The sequence below is a fragment of the Eurosta solidaginis genome, chromosome 5 (assembly GCF_040869045.1).
Source record: "Eurosta solidaginis isolate ZX-2024a chromosome 5, ASM4086904v1, whole genome shotgun sequence".
Taxonomy (NCBI): domain Eukaryota; kingdom Metazoa; phylum Arthropoda; class Insecta; order Diptera; family Tephritidae; genus Eurosta; species Eurosta solidaginis.
Window position 1 is genome coordinate 266,201,753 of NC_090323.1, and position 23,856 is coordinate 266,225,608.

Genomic DNA, 23,856 nt, shown 5'->3' on the forward strand with positions numbered 1-23,856 from the left:
AGATCATTATCAGCAGATCACACCACAAAGTGCACTCATTCATACATAACATCCCTACATCGCATCGACATAAGCAAGTTACATTAAAAAGTCCACGCATTTTACATAAAATCACAGCATTATCAGATCACCTCACGAAGTCCACAAACAAACATAACATTCCCACTTCACAATCTCAACATCACATCCACATAAGCAAATCACATCATACAGTCCACGCATACATATCATCCCATAATCACATCAACATTAGATCACATCACAAATTGGATGCATGTTACATCACACATCAACATCAGCCGATCGCGTCATAGAGTCCACACATATATAACATCTTAAAATCACCCGTTAATCAACATCAGAAGATCACATTACTAAGTCCACGCATGCATAAAATCTCTACATCACATCAGCAAAAGCATATAACATCACAAAGTTCAGTAATATCCCGACAGCACCATCAAAAAAGCGAAAATATTCGGAAATTTCAATAAAAATATTTTCGATCTAATAAGGCAAACTAAAAAACAGGGGTCGAGACGGCATATAAAACAAAAGGTAATTATGTATGTGATACGTTAGTCGTATCAGTCAAAAAATATAATATCATACGGCAGTACACGTGAGTTATATTGAATTCAAAAAAATCAGTTAATATCTAAAAAAAACAAAGAAATAAATTTTGGAAAAGAATGCTTATTTTAACTTTACAAAGGTATCAATCGAGAGAATTTAAAAAAACCCATCTTAAAGAATAGAAATCGCGATAACTGTATACAAAATAACTGCGCATGCCTTAAATATGTCAAAACATATAAATGTTTACATCCAAAACGCTTGCAAAAATAATTTGGCAATATTGAATTTGTTATTAAATTTTGGTGTTCACTTTAGTTGCATTCCAAAAAAAATTTTGCAAAAAATAACTAAAACACATGAAAAATTAAAACAAGTTTTGTAATACACAAATCTACAGTCATACCCACATACTCGAAAGTGCGTCAGAATAACATTACAGTTAATTGTTAACGATGAGAATGTTCTTAACAAATTGCAGACGAAACAAACGAGCTTTGTTTATTTGTTTGATGTCACTTTTGTTAATTTGCGCACTTTTAACCATTGACAAGGAACTTTGTTTTAAAATTATGGAACTCAGACGCATAAATCATATAGTAAGTAGCTACTCATACAAACAATCATATGCGATCATTTGACCGCTATATACATACATTTTGATGATACTGTAAACTATGGCATTTTCTTTCACAGTGCAAAATGTATCGGAATAAACAATATAGCGGCTCATTATGTGAGGAAATTTGTAGCGATGCGACGCCATTTATTAATTACAAATGCGATTTTGGCAAAGCAGTACCATTCATTGCGGAGAGAAATGGCGAGGCAATTGAGTTTAGAGTAAGATTAATGATGAGAGAAATGTAAATAAAATTTGAAAACAAAACATTTTACGTAAATTTTAGCGCGCAAGTAAGATAAATGATGATTTGTCGTGGAAAGATAGCAGTGGCGGTCTGATTCTTCCGAAAATTGACGATTTTCATCATATAATTAAGCTGCATATTATGATTAATTATAATGTTACTTTGGAAGAAAATATGGTTAGTACAAATAACTTATTCATTTATGAAATTTTGAATAAACGAAATGGCGACCAACGTTGCCTTTTCGTTTCGTTTCACAGCAAAACATTCCTTTTTGGCGATATGGCCGCCAACTTATAACATGAAATGCGATCAAAGTTTCCATCCACCTGTTTTTCACAACTCACCCTTTCTCTGCTTTCATAACTGGGCAGGAACGTCTTCATCTATCCGCATGACTTTGCCCAGCGAGCGAGGTAGATCGGCTTTCATTCGTTGCGCTAGAATTATACATCCTTCGATACTTGCCGCCGGCACCACGGACAGCACCATTAATCTTCCGTAGAAGTGCTCTCTCGAAAACTCTAAAAGCCATTCTATCGTTCCTCTGCACGGTACATGATTCCGAGCAACACATAAGAGCAGGCAGGCAGTGACATGTAGAACGTGATCGTCGAGAGAGGACTTAACTTTTCAATGGCCTCTTAGGCATATTTCAGCTTCATCCAGATAGCTCTAGATCGATGGATTTAAAGGCTCTTATCTTGTCGATGTTTCCATCCAAGAATTGCTGCACGGGGCACGTTAAAAAAAATATGGTTTCGTGTCACCTGCTACGTACGTAAAAATGGTCCTACATTCTGTAAATTATGTATTCACGATGTTCTATCCAATGAAATGGTGATACTAATTGCCTCCGACCGAAGAAGACGGAACTATGGAGTCAGGGACGGATGAGTGCATTAAAGTGTTTTCCGCACTGGAATTCAAAGCCCCAGGTCACGCAAGTTTGGTAAAGTAATAGTTGTTTCTGTTTCATTTAATTGCCTGTGAATCTCTTCGACCAAGACATGAACTGCATTGAGCTGATGTCGCATTCGTATGTAATCCGCGCTCACATACGGCGTGAGGGACTAGGAGCTGATATATTGCCTCACACGAGTGCCACAAAATGAAGGAGAGGCGAGGGTGAGCTGGTGCTCTGCATTACTTCTACTCAAACTAAGGAGACTGTAGCCATGGCTAGCAGCTGTGAGAGCTGTAGTATTTTGCATTAAGCACACTGACAAGACTGTGGCAGTCTTAAATATAACTTTTTCTACTATATACAGAAATAGCAGTCTGTAAGCTCTTGGTTATCTTCAATACTTTCGCGGAGTAAGAAAGTGAGGAATAATACTAACGTAAATAACCTCAGGATGAAAGTGTTTAGGCCATACCCGGCAAACTAAACGGTGTTACAATAAACTTAAAGCATTTGGATGAACGGAAACCCCAAGAGTCACCTCCGAATTCCCAAATCATACTGATGTTTCAGCGTGTTTTGGCAGTTATTCTGCTCTCATCATTGGGCCTCGTAGAATCTTCGTCAGAAAGGTGTCTAAATGTTCGCTACAAATATGATTAGAGTGACCAAATAAGCTTCATACTAAAATTACGCCGCCTTTTTATCGAATCGTTCGCTAGACAGTCGGGGTAGTACCTCAAGGGGCTAGTGCCGGAGAGTATCGAATCCGTCAAAGGATTGTAAGCTGCGAACACACTCCCCAAAGCTTTCGGGGAGGGTTTTTGCCGCTATACCCAAAAACTATTAGCGACCAGGTGGTTTCGCAGATTTTTTCTACTTTACTCTCATCTATCTTTTAAAACATACCGTAGATAATTAATATTTACATATATATGTAAGGTAGTACTATAAGAACCGCAATTGCTATGACATCTGTTCGTTGTAATATAAAAGACTTCATTATCTTAATGTACTAATAATTAAATTGTCAAATAAATACTGATGTACTAAACTTGCTCGCGGCTTCTGTCTTACAGATAAAAATACTTATTAATCAAGAAATAGATGAAAATAATCCAAAGCAAATGCTAAACTTCTGGCGACTTTTCAAAGACAATACCTATTTGATGAGCAAACTGTTTGACGACGAATCGATATTTCCCACAATAATCGGATCATGTGGTCCATATTATGTTGTAGAAAATCTACGACTCCCGAAAATCGGCAATATTTTCACGCGAAATTTGTAAGTATGCATCTCATTTTACATTTAAGTCTTATATATTATTTATCCGTTTTTACAGTAGATATGGTCTTAATGAGCAAGAGTTGCTCAAAAAGTTATTCGATTTCATAATACGTTTAGACATAATCAGACCGGATCCATTAAAAATTTGTAAAATTGATTTGAATAATTTCGGTTTAACAACAGATTTAAGGTAATACATACGATAAAATATGTTTGGAATTTATTCATTTTTAATTCATATGCTTTTGTAGATTAAAAGCTTTAAACGCTGATTACATACAAATTGAGAGCCAAGTCAATAGACGTTTAGCGAGCGGACAAACTTGTCAACGTAATGAGGATTGTGATTGGCATCAATGCCGTGGTAGTTGCGACAAAGAGAAGCACATTTGTAATGGCATACAAAGGAATGATAATTTCGATGTTTTCTGTAATTACATAATGGCAAACCTCAAACGTTTTACAACAGCCTCAAGTATTACGCAAACGTATCAGAATAAATGCTTGCAGCGAAAATTTGGTAATAAACCAAAGGATTTTGGCGATTGAATGTAGAAGTAAGAAGGAAAAGCATAGCATACGTAATACATTCACATACTAACTTTATAGATTACAAATGTATTTTAAGGGTTTTTGTAAAGCTCAAAATTTGCCAATATTACTTTATTTACAAACAATGAAAAATGTACATGGAAATAAAATCAAAGTAAAAAAAAAAATTTAACGAGCAATAGTGTTGGTCTCAGTTTTATTATTCCTGCTTTTACATTCACAATATGTATATCTTTTTTCATTTATATTATTATAATTGCAACAGATAATTTCCTTTTCTTCTTATCAGTTAATACAATTAGTATTTTAGATGTATATGTATATTTTTTTCTTTTTATTTTAATAGTTTTTGCAATAATTTTTCTTATATTTTATAGAATTTATCTTCCCGTGTTACATAAATTATATTTTTATTTTTAAACAATGTAGGTGACTGTGTTTAATTCGTTTCATCGAGTTTTTATTTGTTTTTAATAAGTATATTAAAGTCGTAGGACTTTTGCAAAATAAAGAAAAAAATGCAGCCGGTATTCAGTTAGTATCAGTCACTAATGCTCTGGTGCTACGTGAAGAGCTATGAGGCAGCATAGGGATTGATTGTTAATAGAAAAAGGTCGTGTAGGATTAAACCTTTATTTTTCGGGCACAATGTGTAAATAAATTTAATATTAAATAAACATAAATGCATTGTATGTATTATGTGTGCGCGGTGGCTAACAAGCAATTCCAGTTAATACAAAAGGCAACGAGCAAAATAAAACGTACAAAAATTTAACAAATTTCAGTAACTTGGTGAAAATTTAAAACACCTCTACTAACAGTACATAAGTTTAATACGCAATTTTGCGCAGACTTGCTTTAGGCAATCGTTTATGTTTTAGTTATTTTTTTTTTAGAATTTTGCTTACATAATTTAATCGCTGTACTGCAATAAGCAGCGTGGCGCAACTTTCGATACTTTTTGTAAATTATAAAAGAGTAGAAAATCTAAGTAGAAATTTACAAAAATGTGCAAATCGTTTAAAGTTTTCCATTAAACTTTTACATATTTTTTAGTTGCGTCAATTTCGTTTTATGATATATTCATTAAATTGTTTATTTTCGTTCTCGACTTTTTGTTACATGAAAATTTTTATATTTATTCATCATTCCTATTTTACTGAAACTGAATTTCATCCCCAAAGCAGCTTTGCATTCAATAATAGATTTTACTCTATGAAAATTGAGTTTCGTCGCAAATACGCAACTACAAATATATTCTTCTACATTTCACTTTTTTCAACTTAATTATTACATTTTATTACATTATTAAAAAGTATCTTAACGTTATTGAATGAACATTATTTGTTGATGTGGAGCATAATTTCTTGTAGTATATTTGTTGTATGTTGTTGTTGAAATAATTTGTAAACTAAAAAGTTTTGCATATAACTTATTTTAGTACATACTCCATTTTACTGCATAATTAATAATAATAATGATATTGTTTGTTTACGTTGGTGTGCTTGTATGCATTGCCATAACATACACATATGCATATAAAAGTAAATTGGTATGTTCATGATGCGCAAATCAGTTACAATTGAAAATAAGAACAATTCATATATCATATATTTTGTTGTGTTAACAACGCGGCTGGTGATGCGTGCAAAACACATACAAAATATGTTTTTTGTTTTACTGTGTAAACTAATATATGTGTGTGTTTTTCGTGTTTTTGTGTTGTATGTGCGAGTGTTAATGGGAGTCAATTTAAGTCTACGGTCCACGTGTCGCTATAAATATAGTCGCACTGCATCTACAATTGAATGTAAGATCATATATCCCATTTATCTTTATGTTTCTGTTGGAGTGACTGGTGGAGTTGCATTTGTAGATGTTGTATTACTTTTCGAATGCCTTAGTTGCATTAAATAGTGCCGCTGCGTTGGTTTATGTAGTGCCAATTGTGTCAACGCATCATCAATTGAAAACCACTGCCTTTTACGGCCAATGCTTCGCGAATCTTCCCATTCTTCCAATTCATTGGTCACATTCATTACAAACACCTCGGTGCGATGCATGTGCTCCCGATTCTGAAGTAATAAAAAAATAGTTTCCTCTGATGGGTATATTATCACTTTACAATTAAATATTGTGCTAACCTCAAAAACACCCAAACAACGACCAAGCTTGCCTACCACGCCAGCTTCTTCCAGCACTTCACGCACAGCCGTTACCGAAGGTTCCTCTTCAGGTTCAACACCACCGCCAGGCACAATCCACAGCTCCGGACGACGCGAGGAGGTTACTAGAAGCACCTACACAAACGAAATAAAGTTTTCATATTTTAGAAATGTTTGTTAAATGTTTGCGGGGAACATGTTTTTTACCTCTGCCTCGGCATCAGATCGCACACAAATGCATGCAGCACGACGGCGAAAGCCATCCTTATCGTAAATTCGTGTAGAGTTTGGCTTTTCCTTGACCATCTAAAATAAAGAACTGTGTAATACATTTGTACATGTAGAAATTTACATGCTTATGCGCACTGGATTTTTTATAAAATAAGCTAAAATTTCTAATTACTTCATACGATTTTTACAGCAATCATATGGCAGAGTAAATTACTATCTTCGATTGGCAATATTTGTCACTTGACTTTTGGCTCTGTATCTGGCTACATTCCATTTCAATAAACATACACACATATTTATAAGTATTCAAATGAGGTTAACGGAAATTTGTTTCAGCAGCTGAACAGCCGGTGTTCAAGTATCTACAAGTCATGCCCCTCCCGAGCTTGAGTATAAAATAATGTACACATTGTATATGAAGAGATAAGAACTGACCCCTGCCATTGTTTGTTTAAATAATTAATTTTTGTATTGAATGTGCAGTAAAATGCACGTGATTTCCGTCTGCTATGTTATGAAATATATTGTTTATTTGTATATAAAGATAGGTATGCGATTTTTGCTTTTTTTCTATTCGGTTTTACCTAATCCGTGGCGATATCGCAAGTGCTTCTTGAAATGTGCACATGCTGAGGATATTCTGTGTGCGCATGTCGTGATACAATCTACTACAGCGAATAACTAAAGATAATCACAATGTTCTGAGAATGCAAAAAACTTACTTACGCATCAATGGGATTTTTATTTTTTATAACCCTTTTTTGTCATTAGTTGAGGTGTTATTTAACTAAGTAAAGCGAACAAAATACAAACATCTTCTGCCATAGGGATTCACGGGATTGATAAAGACAACTCATAGCTACCGCGACCCAATTGTGAATCTTTCATACGAGAGGCGAATATTTTACAAATATGCATGTTTCATACACATATTTAGCAGGCGAAGCTCTGGTGAGCCCAAGTTCCTCATGCAACTGGGGGGTGGGGGCGGGATAACCCAAAAGATTCAATATGATCAAATTAAATTGTTCGCGAGATGGTCCGGCTAGTATCTTAATGGCGCTGGTTTCAGCAACGCCCGGATCTATATCCGGCAAAGGACCGTCAACATCGATAACACTCCCCAAAACTTTCGGAGAGTATCCTTATCTCTACAACATCAGCCAAAGCATTTGGTTCAAATCTCACCATCAGATTTTAGTAGTATCAAATTCAGTAGGGTAGAGTTGTTGTGCAGTCGTTCAAAAGCCTCAATTTGTGGACGTGAATTTCAATAGCCAATAAGCTTGAAATATTGTAGAAAATGGAGAAGAGAACTTCGGTCGCCATAGTGCGGCGGTAGCGCCTAGCTCGCCTACCGCAATGATGGTTCTGGGTTCAAGGCCCGGTAAAAGCACCATCAAAATCTTTAGAAGTTTTTTCGATTAGAACAAAAAATTTCAAAGCGGGACCCTCTCGGAGGTGGTTTAGCAAACACTCCGAGTGTATTTGTGCGACGAAAAACTTCCCAGCGAAAATTCACTTGCATGTAGGTTCCGTTCCGTTTGTAGGAAACAAACTAAAGTGGTATGACACAAATTGGAAAAAAGCCTGGCCTACATCTCCTCGCAGATATATTGAGCATTGTTGTTGTTGTAGCAGTGAACCTTGTATTTAAGTATTATTTTTCTTGGGCACATTAAAAAACTTAGAAGAAATCTATTCTAAATTTAAGTACAAATTAAAAGGAATTAAAAACCTTTCAAATAACTTTTTGCACTTTGGTTTTGAAGGAAAAGTTCTTTTCAAACCACCGTATTGCGTTCAGACTACAAGTCAAACTTTATGAAATTTCTCCGTCCAAAGGCTGTTATTACAATTCACAACGCTGTCTTGTTCCTTTTAGTTGTTTTACACCTAGCACAAACTTTTTTACACTTAACATATTCAAGGACTTAAATCATTTATATAACGACTTACTAGTACATAAAAAAATTTATGACAGATAATTACTAACCTTTAACTTGTAAGGAGTTGAAAGAGATGTGTATGTTATTGTTATAAGTATAGCTTCTTCAAAGTTAACCCTCACGATGTATCAGCAAGATTCGTTAAATGTTTCTTAAAATGTCCTTCTGCTCCGCAGGGGAATTGGAAAAACGGAAGATTCCAAACTATTCAATACTAGTTAAAAGCTTCGCCACAATTAGAAAGCGTAAAAATATTCACAAAAATTATTTTGCCACTACAAGAATAAAGAAAATATTGGTCAGTTACACATGCATTCATACATATATTTCATCATAAGTTATAATAACAAGAACTTGAAGTAAATAACAATAAAGATAAAAGCAATTTACGGCGCCTCATTTTGGGTGGGTGCTTTTGCGCTCATCCATCATTGAGACGTACATACTTACATGTGCTGACCGGGTAGTTGGTCGATAAGTATGTGGGACTCAGTTAAACGGCCAGCAGCGTGCAATTAATAGGAGCACAGGAAGAAATCAGAAAATAAAGAACGACGTAAGAAAGTTTTAAATTGTGCAAAAAATTGTGGGGAGAAGTGGCAAAATCGTGTTTAGCTTTGCAATCTCAGCATTTTGTGTGATTTTTTTGTTTTGCGTTTATGCCTGCTACTCTTTGCAAAACGGCTGCTTGTACAGATGTTCTTGTTACTTTTTACAAGTCAGTATTGGTGATTTTTCACTGCTGTCGGCTTTGTGTGTTGTTTCTTTTTTTCTGGTGAATGTAGCTTTTCTTTTTATATATATTTTTTAATGTTTCTTTGTCTGCGTTGTCGTTGAGCAAAGAAATAGGTATTATTTCAGACTTTGCTTATCTATCGCCTGGTTTTGTTTAAACACCTGCTCCCATCTTTCGTTCTGGCACACGGTCGCGGCTGTGTCTTTTGTGGTGGTGGCGGCGGCTGCACTTAAACTTTCACTAAAAAAGTTTCTTGCAAATTTTTCTGCTCGTTAACGATGCAGAAAAAGCAATTTTCTTTCTTAATACAAATTCCACACTTTTTTTATTACTTCACAGCAAAAATAAATGGAGTACAGAAAGAAATTGCACAAAATTTGACAATCATAAACGTGCAATTTGGCAGCACTTTTTTCCATTTGTAGGTTATGTTGTCAAAATGACACCGGTTTGTTGACAGTACACTGCCTACTCTACCAGAACAATCTCGGGTAGATATCCGGAGTTATATACAATATGTAAAAAACAGTTTCCATAGAAAGTTTCTATGAGTTTTCTTAAGGCGAATTTTCAGTCGTATCATAAACTGGCAGGAAAATAGGATCTACCCTATCCTCTTTACTGTTCCCCTACTCATTTATCCCGATGAATTAGAGATGTACATAAATAAAATGGGTGAGAGACTACGGGGAAAAGAAAGATCACATGTACACCTCACTTTCATATTAGGTTCAGAAAACTTGGCTTAAGTATTTTGGTCTTGTTTCGTATTTCTTTTAAACAATCTTGAAAATAACAGTGCGAACACTCCGCCTTGTTTAACCCGCTGTTGAATTGCTCTTAAAGCCATTTCTACATATCTCGCTGGTTTCTCCCTAATGATGGATCAGCCGGTCCCGCAATTTGTAATCCACAAATGATTAATTTTTTTTAAGTTTGTGGCTTTGTATAATTTTTTAGGGCTACCAATACCATTAGTCTCGCAATTATCCGAACCACTTCCAAGAATATATTATATAAACTTAAATTAAAAATGAAGAACAATTTTTAATCAATATACGTAGACTGGCTGCGAGTGCACCTAAACTTTAGGTAACTAGACCAGTATCCTACTCTAGCTTTCTAGCAGTACAACGCTTTGGGCAACTTTCGAATTGTTAAAACTTTGCAAATTTCTTTGACAAGCTAAATTGTTTGTTTTGCTTTTAGTTTATTTTCCTTTGCAATGGTTATTGGAAACCTCTTCAAGTGCAAGTAGATAGTTCAACTCCCAGTAGTCGTGCATATTTTCGACCCTACGTCGGGAAGGAACCGATGCCAATACCTCCACTGTAAGTGGTGAGCCATTGCAACCGCCTTACACACATCCTTATTGAATTAAACATTCACCTCACCTATAGCCAATGGTCTCAAGGCCTAAGAGTGCATATTTCATGTACGTAACATTCGCATAATGAAATAAATAAAATATCTTTATTTTCATTTTCTCATATTTGACATTTAAATCTTGATTTAAGGTGTGTGCACATTAAGCAGCGCGACATGTTGTGGCAGCGGAGCTTCACTTTTTTGCGTATCTATCAAAGATTATCGAAAAGTAAAGATGTTGCAGGGACGAAAAGTTGTGTGAAGCAAACTTCATAAAACTTCTAGTAGGTCACATTCACCACTTACCACAGCAGAATTTGTTAACTACCACTGTCTGTATTTGTTATTTAATAATTATTTGTAAACTTTTTATTCAGGTAATGTGTTCAGAATTTTAACTTTTACTCTCTAAAACTCCAATCAGTGCATTTATGTGCTTAAATTATGTTAAAAATTGAGTTAAATTTTTGGTGTGGTGAAAGTGACCTACTAGAATTTTGTTACGCTCTGCTGCTTTCCACCGAAGTTTGCGTCTGCAACATCTTTCCTTTTCGATAATCTTTGTATCTGTCAACATTAGTTCCATTCCAATGAAGCGTGATCCAGATACAGACATAAATTATAATGCAAACGCAACAAAAACGCTGTGATCCTGATATCTATCTGGATCAGTTTCGGATCAACAAATCAACAAATATATGCAAAAAGCATCTTGCTGCGTAGTGTTTTGCAACTCAGTGTATCCTTAGCTTCAACGGTATGCTTCACAAAAATTTAAATTTCAACTTGCACATGCCAAATCGAAATTTTCCAGTGGTTTTGGCTATTTCTCCATTGAGGCAAATTTGTGCCAGCCATAGTATGCATTATTGTGAACATGCCTATATATTTCCATGTGGCATCATTATCAAACAGTGCTGTCAAGTTAGATGTGTCTAAGGTTTTCCGTAGAGTTGGGTCGTTTCGTTCTGAACTTGTTCAATTGACCGGGTCTTTCAGCTGAACAAGTGAACTAGATCTTTGATTTCGGTTCTATTTGTTCTTTTAGTTCGTTTTATCTAATGTTATTCTTTCTCTCATCTCGTTCGCGAACATACATACGTAAATTCATACATACATACGCAGAAATTCACAGTGAGCACGAATGTCGATGATTCCACTTACACTAAAGATATATATGTGTGGTCATCTTTGTGTGTGGCATTGCTACACCAATATATGTATGGACTATTTATGAAAAACATGTTTTGTAAGAAACTAATTATTACATTTATTAAGCTTGAAAAGTTCATATTTACAATTTGTGTCTGTATTCTTTCAATTTCCTGGATCTTCCGAAATTTGTAACTTTTTTTTAGTTAATTATAGATATATATATTAACTTATTTATTCGTAACACATTTAAATATACCTACACAAAGCATTGCCGCATACACGCCCCCATCTATACTTGTTGGCTTTTTTCGCGGGTGCGAGGAGCAGTGATCAAATTTGCTTGAAAAAAAAAAGAACAGATGAACAAAAAGAACAACTTGTTCGTTCATCAGAAAAAGAACGAAAGATTCGAATCTCTGAAATGAACGAAAAAGCACAACTCTAGTTTTCAGGAAACGCAAGAAAGTATTACCAACTCATTTTATTATAAAAAGGTTGTGATGTAAATTTGGTTTTTGGGGAAAACCCACTATTCCTTTATATTATTATTATTATTATTATTATTATTTATTATTACTTCCATTGGCCTTTTTTTTTAACCCAACGGATTAAAGCCGGAGTCATTGGGGCCGTATGTCGTATCGCTGTATCCGTATCCCTAACGTAATCAGCTATTTATCGTTACGACGGTAAACCAAACCCAATTGGTTGGCTACGATACGGTTACGACCTTAGCGGCACCAATAATCGATTGCATTGATTCTCGTAAGATTGGTCGAATCAGCTGTTATAAGGTTACCGATACGGTTACCGATAAAGCACCAATGTCTCCAGCTTAATACTCTCCAAAACCCGCCCAACCGACATGAGGGGCGCATCCGCATGACGCACGGATTTTGTTTTTGCCGAGTTTTTGAAAGGCGGAATTTTGTTAAGCGTCGAGATCTAAAACTGCTCAGCTACAGAATAAAAATCATCAGCTGAGTATTATATATATAACAGATGAAAATTATGCAGATTATAAATTGTTAAATAAGTTAACGCTTTACCATATAAAAATTTTTTTTATTAAGCTAGGATAGGACAGTTTTCCTTATAGTAAAAAGTGAATCCGTTATATCAAATGAATTCGAATCAGAGTTAAAATCATGACACAAACAACGAAAAGTAAATGCACCTTTTTTCGAAAATAGTTCTAGTTCGGAATTAGTTCTGCCTCAAAAGAAGAGGTTTGTAATGTATTGACGCTCGTGATGGGACATTGAAGTTTACTTCGTTCAAAAGAAAGGGCCATGAAGTTGGTGCATTCAGTAGTTTAGCCATAAATAATATGCCTAGCATTTCTCTACGACTAGCGAGAGTTGGAAGATTGGTAAGCTTTAACCGACTAGTATAAGGTGGAAGATTACACGCAGTCCCAATGAAAATTCTTTAAGAAAAAAGTAAAAATTGCTTCTCTATTGACTCAAGCCTACCTGCATGAACTTGATCGCGGATTCCAGACTATTGATCCGTCTTCTAGTATCGGACTAACTAATGTTGTAAAAAGGGCTTTGATTACATAAGGGTCATTAAATTCTTCACGAATGGTAGAACACTTCTAGCCTTATTGGCTGTACTCATAATATGAAGATTGAAAGTAAGTTTAGCATCCATCGTGACTCCCAAGTCAACAAAATCATTTACTGATACAAGGTTAGGTTAGGTTCAACTGGGCGGTCCATGAGAGCCTCACATAGACTGATTGAGTCCGTAGTGTTACCAGAAGTTTGTTTTAACGAACAAACTAAAAAATCCTATCAAAAACCAGGACCTATGTTATGAAATAACTCCGTCCTCTTGGCAAATACTAGAAGCTTCCTAGGACTTAAGCCACTTGCTGCTTCTAGATCTGACAGTTGTATCACTCCTAAAAGCTAGAGTCTTAGCCTGGCAAGTGCAGGGCACGAGCACAGAACGTGCTCGATCGTTTCCTCCTCCAACCCGCACTTCCTACATCTGCTATCACTGACCAAGCCTAATTTAAAGGCATGTGACGCCAGAAGGCATTGTCCAGTCAGAATACCCGTAATGAGTCTACAGTCCTCTCTTTTTAATGATAGAAGCAACTTTGTTAGTCTAAGATTGTAAGGCCTACACATAATTTTCGACACTTTACAGCCCCGCGCTTGAACCCACGCCTTTCCCGCTTGGTCGTCATGTGCACCTCTCGCCTTCGCTTAATCTCGCCCAGTCTAATCGGGACGTCTTCGGAGCAAGCTTCAAGGGATGCGCCCTTTTTAGCTAGTTCGTCCGCTTTTTCATTCCCATCTATTCCCATATGCCCTGGCACCCAATATAGATGTATGCTTCTCCCTGTCCCGATTCTCTCCAGAGACTGCTTATGCTCTAACACGCATTTAGATGCTGTGCTATGCGAGATTATTGCCTTAATTGCTGCTTGACTGTCAATATAAATGTTAACACGGTTGCAGCTTAAGCTTTTCTCTTACAGGGTTTCTACTGCTTTGGTTACGGCTAATATTTCCGCTTGGAAAACGATACAGTAATCCGCAGCCTGTAGGATCTGCTTATTTCCGGATCAGCACAGTATAACACAGACCCTACTCCTTCCACTACCTTGCAACCATCTGTGTACACATGTATCGCCTCGTACACCATTTGCGCACACTTGCAGCAACCGTCCATCTCTATTGTGGCCTTAAGATCTCCCTCGAAGCGCAGATAGGGAATCAGGTAGTCTGTTCGTCTTGTGATTGATGACGCAATAGTACTATGGTCATATGGTCGGCGCTCAAGCTGCCACGAGGCACGGAGCCTGGTTGCGGTTGTTAATGCCTTGTTCTTTGCTACCAGGTCTACAGGTGGAATGTGCAGAATGGCATACACAGCAGCCGCCGGGGTTATTTTCAGGGCTCCCGTAATGCTAAGCATCGATAGTCTGCATACCCCCTCTAATTTTTTGAGGTATGTTGTTTTTTGTGTGGCTTTCCACCAAACAAGAACTCCATAGTATAGAATAGGGCTTACAATCGCTGTAAAAGCCCAATGAGAAAGAGAAGGCGATAGGCCCCACGTACACCCCAGCATCCTTTTACATGCATAGAGTGCCGTTGAGGTCTTCTTGACCCTCTCCTCCACGTTGAGCTTCAATGACAGCTTACTGTCTAGGATAATTCCTAGATATTTTGTGCAAGGTTTCTCCTGTAAGGTCACCCCTCCTAATTTAGGCCTAGTCCAATTTGGGACCTTGTACCTCTTTGTAAACAAGACCATATCCATCTTCTCCGCATTGACTTTCAACCCGACATTAGATGCCCAGGTATGAATATCCCGAAGCGCCCGATCCATCAAAGAACTAATCGTTGGAAGGCACTTTCCACTTATGACAATTGCAACGTCATCTGCGTAAGCCGTAAGTTTTACGGGTCCCTCATCGAATCGCCGGAGTAGTTGGTTGATGACCAGCGTCCACAGCAGAGGTGATAGCACCCCTCCCTGGGGCGTGCCACTGTCCACTCATTTCGTGGCCTCGTACAATCCCCATTGTAATTTAATCTTTCTGCAATTTAACATGCAGCCGATCCATCTGATTAAGGCAGGATGTACTTTAATGTAATTAAGACCATCCATAATCGCCCATTTTGCAACATTATTGAAAGTCCCGGCAATGTCCAAGAAGACTCCTAGAGCATACTCCTTATATTCCAGGGATTTCTCTATGCTTATTACCACCCTCTGCAATGCGGTGTCTACCGACTTGCCTTTGGTGTACGCATGCTGTGTTGAGAAGATCAGCTTTTCATCCTCGTTGGACTTTATGTACACATCTATCAGCCTCTCAAAGGTTTTGAGCAGAAATGATGTTAAGCTAATTGGTCTATAGTCTTTGGGATGCACGTGACCGATTTTCCCCGCCTTTGGTAGGAAAGCTACACGAGCAGTTCTCCAAGAGTGCGGTACAGGATTCAGCTTTAAGCATCCATACTATTTTAAGCCATTCCACGACCGCCATACTTGAAACTTGTAGCATGGCCGGGAATATACCGTCTGGGCCCGGCGATTTATACTTAGAAAACGTTTTAACTGCCTATCTTGGTATCGGTCACCAAGCCCGGCACTACTAGCTCCGTGATCGAAGTGTGAGTGATGTCTGCTGGCTCTTCTAAACCGTCTCCCGATGGGAAATGTGTGTCGAGAAGCACGTCAAGGGATTCCTCACTATTACGTGACCATTCCCCGTTCTCTTTCTTTATTAGTCCCGGGACTATGCTTCCTTTTGCTATGACTTTTCTCAACCGTGCTGTTTCGCTGGAGCACTCTATGTCCGTACAGAAATTTTCATGAGTTTCTCTTCGCCCTGGTAATTTCACACTTGTTGATCCTCAGTAGATCCCTGTACTCGTCGCGACACGTTTCGATTTGCGCGGTCTTCAACATTTCTTTTATTTAAAACAATTTCTTTTCATTTAAAAACAAAAACGTTGTTTAAATTTTTCCCAAATTATTAAATAAATTATAAAATTAAAAATTGCTTGAAATAAATGTTTTCATACATTTAAAGCGATACGGGCAATCCCCGGCAAACTCATATAAAAGCAAAAACAATTTCTTTTACCTGTCTTCTTAGATGACTCAGCTCATTGCTCTACCATGGCGGCTTTGCTTTTCCTCTGAATCTTCTTAGAGGGCAAGCTTTGTTATACGCAGTCATAAGCGTCCTTGTTAGGAATTCATTCGACTCCTCCAGTTCCTCTACATTGGCAACCTCTTTGGATTGTCCCAGTTTTGTTTCTACATGTTTCTGGAATTTAGTCCAGTTCGTTGACCTAGGGTTTCTAAAGGTTCCTCCCTTCTCTACTTTCTTTAGGGGGATGCTGAAGCTGATATACGCATGGTCGGAGAAGGATGGTCTATCAAGAACCATCCAATCATACCTTGATATATCACGCTCGGAGCTCAATGTAATTTCCAGAACATTGCTGGATGTTGGACCAATGTATGTAGGGACATTTCTCCTATTGGCTATCCGCAAATTGGTTTTCAGGATGTAACAAAATAGAGATTCGCCTCTCTCGTTCGAATCTGCTCCTCCCCACGTATTGTGGTGCGCATTTGCATCTGCGCCTATGACCAACCGCCCTTTGCGCCCTTCCTCCTGTACTGCATTCCATCGGTAGAACCTCCGCAGCATGGGCCATGTAGCAGGACGCCAGGATAAATGCCTGCTTATTCTTTTTCTCAACGGCCACCACTACGATATTCTCAGTGGTGTAATTAGGCAGCATATATGAATGCAGCTGTTTCCTTACCATTACTACAGCTCGCACCCGTCTTACCGTTTGCGCATAGTTAACGCCAAACCCGTGTGCGCCAAGTCCAGAAACCTTTTCTCCCGATGAGAGCCACGGCTCCTGGATTAGCGCCACGTCAAACGAACCCTCCTCAAGGGTTAGGAGGTTGTTCGCTCGACGCCACTTTACTGTGTTGGAGGTTTATCTGTAGGACTCGGAGCACCATTGGGCTGTTTGTCCCCCTCCAGCACCTTCGTCTTGACGTCGTCGTCCTCTCCTTGCCCTTTTGGTTTAGAGTATTCGAGGACCCCTTCAGCCTCTAGTGACTGTTGTGCCGGGTGTTCCTCTGTGCGAGTCACAGCACCATTTGGTCCTCTTCTAACACCTTCGTGGTGACGTCGGGGACCTCCACCTGTCTTTTTTCCCTTAGGCTTTTGAGGTCCTTTTCGACTTCGCCCACCTCTAGCGTGTTGGGATTTTTATCCTCTAGACATTTTGCTAAGCTGCGTGTATAAAATATCCTCCGCCTGCTTGTTTATTTAGAAGATGTAGATCTGACCATCCTCGGTAGGCTGAGATACAGTAAGTATCTTCCAATCCTGTGTCGGTATGTTCGGATTCTGATTTTGCAGAAGTAGCAGTGTATCCTCCGACTTCATCATGCAGGGTATCCATACCTTAACTTTTGGTACCGTGGGGACTTGCGCTTTATCCACCACCTCAAACCCCGCGTTCGTGCCTTGCCTTTGGAGGTTTGGAATCCCTTCCTCCAGCCACCGGAAGCTCGCGATGTTGTCGCACGCTATCATCTTCACACTATTATACCATCCCCCGAATCAAAGGTTGGAAGGGGCTTACTTGATTGTTCCCGCATCATCTTAAGCATTAAGCTAATAAGCTCCCTTTCCACAGATCTCCACCTTTCAGTAGTCATTTGTCCGAAAGGACTGCTACGATCAACCAGCGCCACAGTCAGTGACTGCTTTTCCACATCACTCATCTTCTCGGGAAAAGCCGGAGTGTTAGTGTTATCTCCCTTTGGCACCTCGAAGAAAGCCAGAGTCTTAGCGTTACTCCCTTTAGCACCTCCGAGAAAGCCGGAGTCTTAGCGTTATCTCCCTTTGGCTTATCTCCTACTTCCGTAGTTGGAACTTCCCTCTGACTCGCAGCTTTCGAGGTAGTTGCTGCCTCGCTATTGGAGCCCATCTGTCTTACAGCTTTGGGTCTACTTGTATTGTCTATGCGACTGCCCTGCCTCGCGGCTCTAGGACTGGGTCCTTTCTGCCTCTTGAAAGCAGGCTTGTCGCCTTCCGCCGAACGTTGCCTCTTCATTCTGCCATTCGACGTTTCTTCCTCCTCGTACCGGTTTCAGAACCGAGGGTTTCTCGCAGCAAACCTCTTGAACTGCCTTCGACCTACTTCTACCGCTTCATAGGCCCATTCCGTGCGCTCGATCCCCACTTATGTTGGGTCGATCACTGCTCCCAAGCATTGTACAATTCTTAGCTTCTACTCCGTTTTCATTTGTGTGTTTCTCCAACACGGACTTCATTGAATCAGCACTACTCTCGCTCCCCGAGTCCGACGCATCGCTTACTTCGTATTTTTCGTCCTTGGATTGCGACTCAGTCCTCCTCTTTACATTGTCCTTATTACAATTGGCCTATATACAATCAGTCGTTCATCTTGGTCGTACGACCACCTACCCAACAAGGCGGGCTCAGCAGTCCAGTATTATGTACGGGGAAAGAACCATCTGCCACAGCAGCGCCCCTTACTGTGGTAAGGCCATAAATACTTTTTGAGGTGGCCCGGTATCGGGAAGGCTCCGTTCGAATACAGCCGATTTTATCACCTGGCTGCAAATCATCCAATAGGCACGGTCCGCATAACACCCTGGATTAGGGAGTTGGCAGTTCTTGGTCACCGACATCCCGCCGCCCTACTATGAGGAATCCTAAACAGCTCCGCCTCATAGTCGGGCGCTATGAAGTTCGGCTAAGCCCTCACACCAACGACAAGGTGCCTACCCTAGTGAGGTAGTAGTTACTGATACAAGACAAAAATTATCAATTACGTAAGAGGCTGCTGGCAAAGATCTCCGAGAGAGGCACATGAATTTACATTTATTGATCTTCATCGGCATTGATTTCGCGTTGCACCAAGCAACTAAGCAGGTTAAATCCGCTTGAAGCAAGGGTCGTTATGCAATAGACGCATAGGACCTAAAAAGTTTTACATCATCCGCATACATTAAAATTTTGGAATATTATATTGTGGTACAGATATCATTAATAAATAGCAAGAACAGAATTAGACCGAGATGACCCTGTGGGACGCCAGATGCAACATTAATGACTCCTGAAAGAGTATTTTTAAAAATTACTTGTTGCGTTCTACCGCAGAGAACGAAGATATCACCTGGGTGAGACCAAGTTGGAAACCAAGTCGATCCAGCTTGTGGATAAGCAAGGAGTTGGAAACTTTGTCAAATGCTTTACTGAAAACGGTGTGACGGTTTTCTCTAAATCCATTAGAAACATGAGTTGTGAATTCAGGTAGGTTGGTAATGGTGGATTTGCCTTTACAGAATCCATGTTGAGGGTCTGCAATCAATGTAGAAATGGAAAATGTTAGCTGGTTGGTAACAATGGCTTCAAATACCTTTGGGATGGCAGACAATTTTGCAATTCCTGAATAATTTTCTATGCATGCCTACTGCCGTTTTTGTGGATGGCTATTAGAAAAGATTCCTTCCAAGCAGCAGGAAAAACTTCATGTTTTAGGGACATGTTGAATAAATCAGTTAGTGGCTGGTAAATGCGTTCAGCGCATTTCTTGAGAACACATGTGGGAATTAGGTCAGGACCGTATTTATAAGTTTCCTTCAAAGACTTTAAATATGTAAAAACCTCTTCTGGAGATATTGCTGGAATATTAATTGCGTTAAGTGAGTTGAGTTGATACGGGTATTCACTAGACAAAGAAATTAATTCAGCGGAATAGTTACGATTTGAAAAATTGTGCAAAGAAGTTAGCAATATCTTGATCGTCGCTAGAGAAATAATCACGGTATTTCATACCAGAAGGAAACCCTTTAACCCTACGTTTAGAGTTCACGAAATCATAGAAAGCTTTCGGATTGCAAGTTATTTTCTGTTTCATCGCACAGAGATAGGTATTGTAACACTTTTTATTCAATTCTAAATATTTATGACGCAATATAGAGTACTTGAAGTAGTCGGAGTGTGAACCCGTCTTCTTGTACAGCTGGAAGGAACGCAATTTTTTGTTTTTTAAAGATTCCAGTTCTTTGGTGCACCATATTTGAGCTAGTTCAGTGGAAACACGCTTAGGTACATGTCTTTTCAGAATAGCGTGAATGATGTCATTGCAGTAAGAAACGTTTTTGTCAATATCAATATCCGTATTTGGGTCAAACTACTGTAGATAAAATTTGGTTGAGTTTACTAAAATTAGCCTTCGCGAATTCGAATCTAAAATTACAGTGCTTTTCTGTGGTAGTGCAACTCCGAGAACTTTCTTCCAATTCGTAAACTATTTCCAGCGAAGGATGGTAAGGGCCCTCAGGTACAGTAAGAGGTTCATCCCTCCTAAGAATGGATTTTGATGTATCATCAACAAATACCAAATCAAGTACCCTCTTGAACATGTTTGTAACTATATTTATCTGTCTTAGGCAAAGTTCAGTTATTTCGGCTAACGCGTCGATGCTGGACAATTCGAGTTAATAGGCTTCTGAGGGATCTGAAGATGGTGCCTGATTGTATTACCAGGACATCACTTCATCGCAAGGAAATGCACTGACATAATTGAATTAACAATACTTAGTACGATAAAAAAGAAAAAAGAAATAAAAATCAGTCTCTGCCAGAATTGTCAATTTGGCTTTTAAAAATTAGCGGAAACAGCTATTTATAGCTCTTAACACAGTATGTGGTTGCTATCTCCGGAGAGTGGTGGAAAGAGACGTATTATATAACTGCAATACATGGTCTACTGAAGGTGTTCGACGATCCAGAGTTTATGACTGTAGGTCCGAATCAAGCTGTATTGTCAAGATGCCCAGAACCCGCCTTCTTCTTAGGTTGGAATATTTGTTGCTTATTTAGCGAAAACAGCTGATTTTGCTGTATTTCTGCTTCGCTTTATAAACCGACAATCATTCCCACTGCCCACATATTTGAATTCGAAACGCGTTACACATTGCCACACCATAAATCGCATGCGATAAGCAAAGGAAAAAAGCAAATAAAATCTATGGAAATAATATTTTTTAAATTGGTGAATAGCCAATAGAAGTGTCAATATATCCAGTCAACCAAATAAATATCAAATAATTTAGATTTGCGGCAAAGTGACAATTAGAACGCCAGTGAACTAAGTACAACAACAAAAATTTATAAATATGAAAGAAAAATTCGCCATATATCGCTAACATTGCTGCTGCTGGTGCGGTGTTAGGTGCCTAGATTGTTTTGCACATGCAGCTGTTGTTGTTGCTGCTATTGTTGTGGCCATAATAAAGTACGCTATAAAGGCTTATTGGTAAATATCCGTTGCACAAAGCGTCACACACGCACTGACAAGAACGAGTGCAATGATTATGCTTACATAATTAAGTAATTCAAATAATTTACAGTATAAGTAATGGACGGCTAGACATACATCCATACAAAGGTAATAGCAGCAATACTGCCGATCGCATTCTGGACGCGTTGGCTGAACAGCAGTGTGGTTGACATACATACATTCATATACATATATACCCTGCAGTGAAACACAGTTACGGCTACAATTAGGACCAGAAGTCTAACTATTTCCCAAAAGACCAGACTTGTCTAGCTTATTGACCATACTCATAGGACTTAGAGGATGCTTTGTATAATAATTAAAGAAACTCCTGAGTATCCAGAATATGAATATATTCTTTGTTAGCGTAAGTTCGGTCCTAGGCGTTTGCAATAGCTTCTTTCATCGACAACAAGGCTCTCCGATTAAGCGATAAACCTGGGCACATCGACTGGAACGACCGGAGTTCCACCGAAATCCAACATTCGGCAAGCAACGAGTAAGAGCGAAAGAGTGTTGAACACGTACACTGCGGATGCCTTGGTGTAATATGTATGAAGAAGTATGTACTTCACCCACTGTTTACGCTGACATCGAGGTTTGATACCTAGTCAAATACCTTCTAACATAGCTTTTTTAGTCGTGGTTCCTTATTGGAAACGATTCCGGCTAAACCTTCTTTACAATTTTTGTGAGTTCTATGACATTTCCATTTTCCATAGCACAATTGTGCTCCCATTGTGTATGCGAAAGGGCAATCACTTTCAAATTTTGGAGATCCCTGCTTCAAAGGCATCTAGACAGGGCTGGATTAAGAATGTGGAGGTCGCAGCCGAGTTACTTTTTGGTGGCCCTTTATTGAGGATATGATCATGAAAAATAAAACTCTTTGCTAGATGTTTTGGCTGCAAAAACTTCGATAATATCTTCAAAATCTAGCTCATAGAGTACATCTCTATCTAAACTCAGAAGGACTAAATTAATGGTAACCTTTTCCACCATACATGAACGAAGCCGTTTTTTAGTTAACTAAATGCCGGCGAACGATTTTTCACTTATGCAATTTGTTGCCATCATTGCCGGGTATAAACGTAAAACAATATCTGAGTAGACAAATTTAGATTGCATTGCATTGTTTGCTGCGATAAAACGGTGCAAAGACAACTGAATTGATTGCTTTTCCTCTTTTGTATGGAGATTTGCAAAATGTCTTAGTTGGATCAATTCGATTCACAAAGCGTCTTCCAAATCTCTCGGATATCTTTCCACAAGCTTTTTAGCCTTCAATTCGATTTCTTCTGATTCTATGAGCATAAGTTCACCAAAGAAATTGCATCTCCCAAAAACTAGCATATAAGAGGCAATTTTGTCTCCAAGTGCCCTTATTAATTCATCAATAATAGGAAAAAAACCTTCCTGGTCTCTGAAAACTTCTATGCATCGAACGCATTTCTTTTTAGTTTTACAAATGATAGCTGAGAAGTCAGAGTATAAGCAGAAGTTCATATGGTGATCGCAGGACTTTGAACAATTGTATGGTTGAGTTATATCTTGGAAGAATGTCATGCCAAAAGATAACGTATAATGCTATATCGAGAGAGTACATATTTTTTACTGGTCCTGGTGAATGACCTTTGTCTTTTTCTTCAGCGACATTCCGAATCGTAGTCAGTGTGCTTGATGGGTATATATCCGACTTTCACAGCTTCAATAGCACGCTATGACTAGCGAGTACCACTCAACCCTTTATTACTGTAAGATACTTTGATTAATGATAAGTTGTTCATTAATATTTATCTCAATCGTTAAACTCTTCACAGAAAACTCTTCTTTGAAATTGAAAAAAATATCACTGTTAGATTTGTAGGATGTCCCATTAGGGTGGCCACAATAAATCAATTCTAGATTTTCCGCTGGGGCACCCCCATAAAATATGCCAATAGATTAGAAAATGATACATACAAAGTTTCAGGCCAATCCGATAATGTTAACACGTGTCTCATTGAGGTCAAAGTTAGGAAAAATAGCCATTTTTCAGAAAAATTTTTTTGTGTTTCGTCAGTAAAAGTGAAACCATTTACGCCAGGAACTTGACTCGTACACCATTCGATAGGTAATTTTATTTGTATTGATTGTGATAATAATATTTTTATAAAACGGTTATTTTTAGCAG

The 23,856-nt window shown here is 38.4% G+C and overlaps 2 protein-coding genes across 4 annotated transcripts; one reads left to right on the forward strand and one right to left on the reverse strand.

Moving 5' to 3' along the window:
* Nucleotides 1–664: 664 nt before the first annotated feature.
* On the forward strand, nt 665–4,551 carry aln (allnighter). Of its 2 annotated transcripts, none has more exons than XM_067790326.1 (6): nt 665–1,175; nt 1,273–1,419; nt 1,485–1,622; nt 3,429–3,637; nt 3,699–3,830; nt 3,892–4,551. In XM_067790326.1, exons 1-6 carry the CDS (start codon nt 1,032–1,034, stop codon nt 4,187–4,189), a joined length of 1,068 nt encoding a protein of 355 aa, XP_067646427.1. In that variant the 5' UTR covers nt 665–1,031; the 3' UTR covers nt 4,190–4,551. The 2 variants fall into 2 exon arrangements, with proteins under 2 accessions (XP_067646427.1, XP_067646426.1); XM_067790325.1 differs by having other exon boundaries at nt 669–1,175; nt 3,696–3,830.
* Aps (diphosphoinositol polyphosphate phosphohydrolase 1 Aps) lies at nt 4,360–9,671 on the reverse strand. 2 transcript variants are annotated; one of them, XM_067790327.1, is made up of 5 exons: nt 8,988–9,671; nt 8,585–8,812; nt 6,565–6,663; nt 6,337–6,492; nt 4,360–6,267 (listed from the first exon to the last, which is right to left on the reverse strand). In XM_067790327.1, the coding sequence occupies exons 3-5, from the start codon at nt 6,661–6,663 to the stop codon at nt 6,028–6,030; spliced, it is 495 nt and encodes a 164-aa protein (XP_067646428.1). In that variant the 5' UTR covers nt 8,585–8,812; nt 8,988–9,671; the 3' UTR covers nt 4,360–6,027. The 2 variants fall into 2 exon arrangements, with proteins under 2 accessions (XP_067646428.1, XP_067646429.1); XM_067790328.1 differs by lacking the exons at nt 8,585–8,812; nt 8,988–9,671 and adding an exon at nt 6,761–6,905.
* Nucleotides 9,672–23,856: the final 14,185 nt, after the last annotated feature.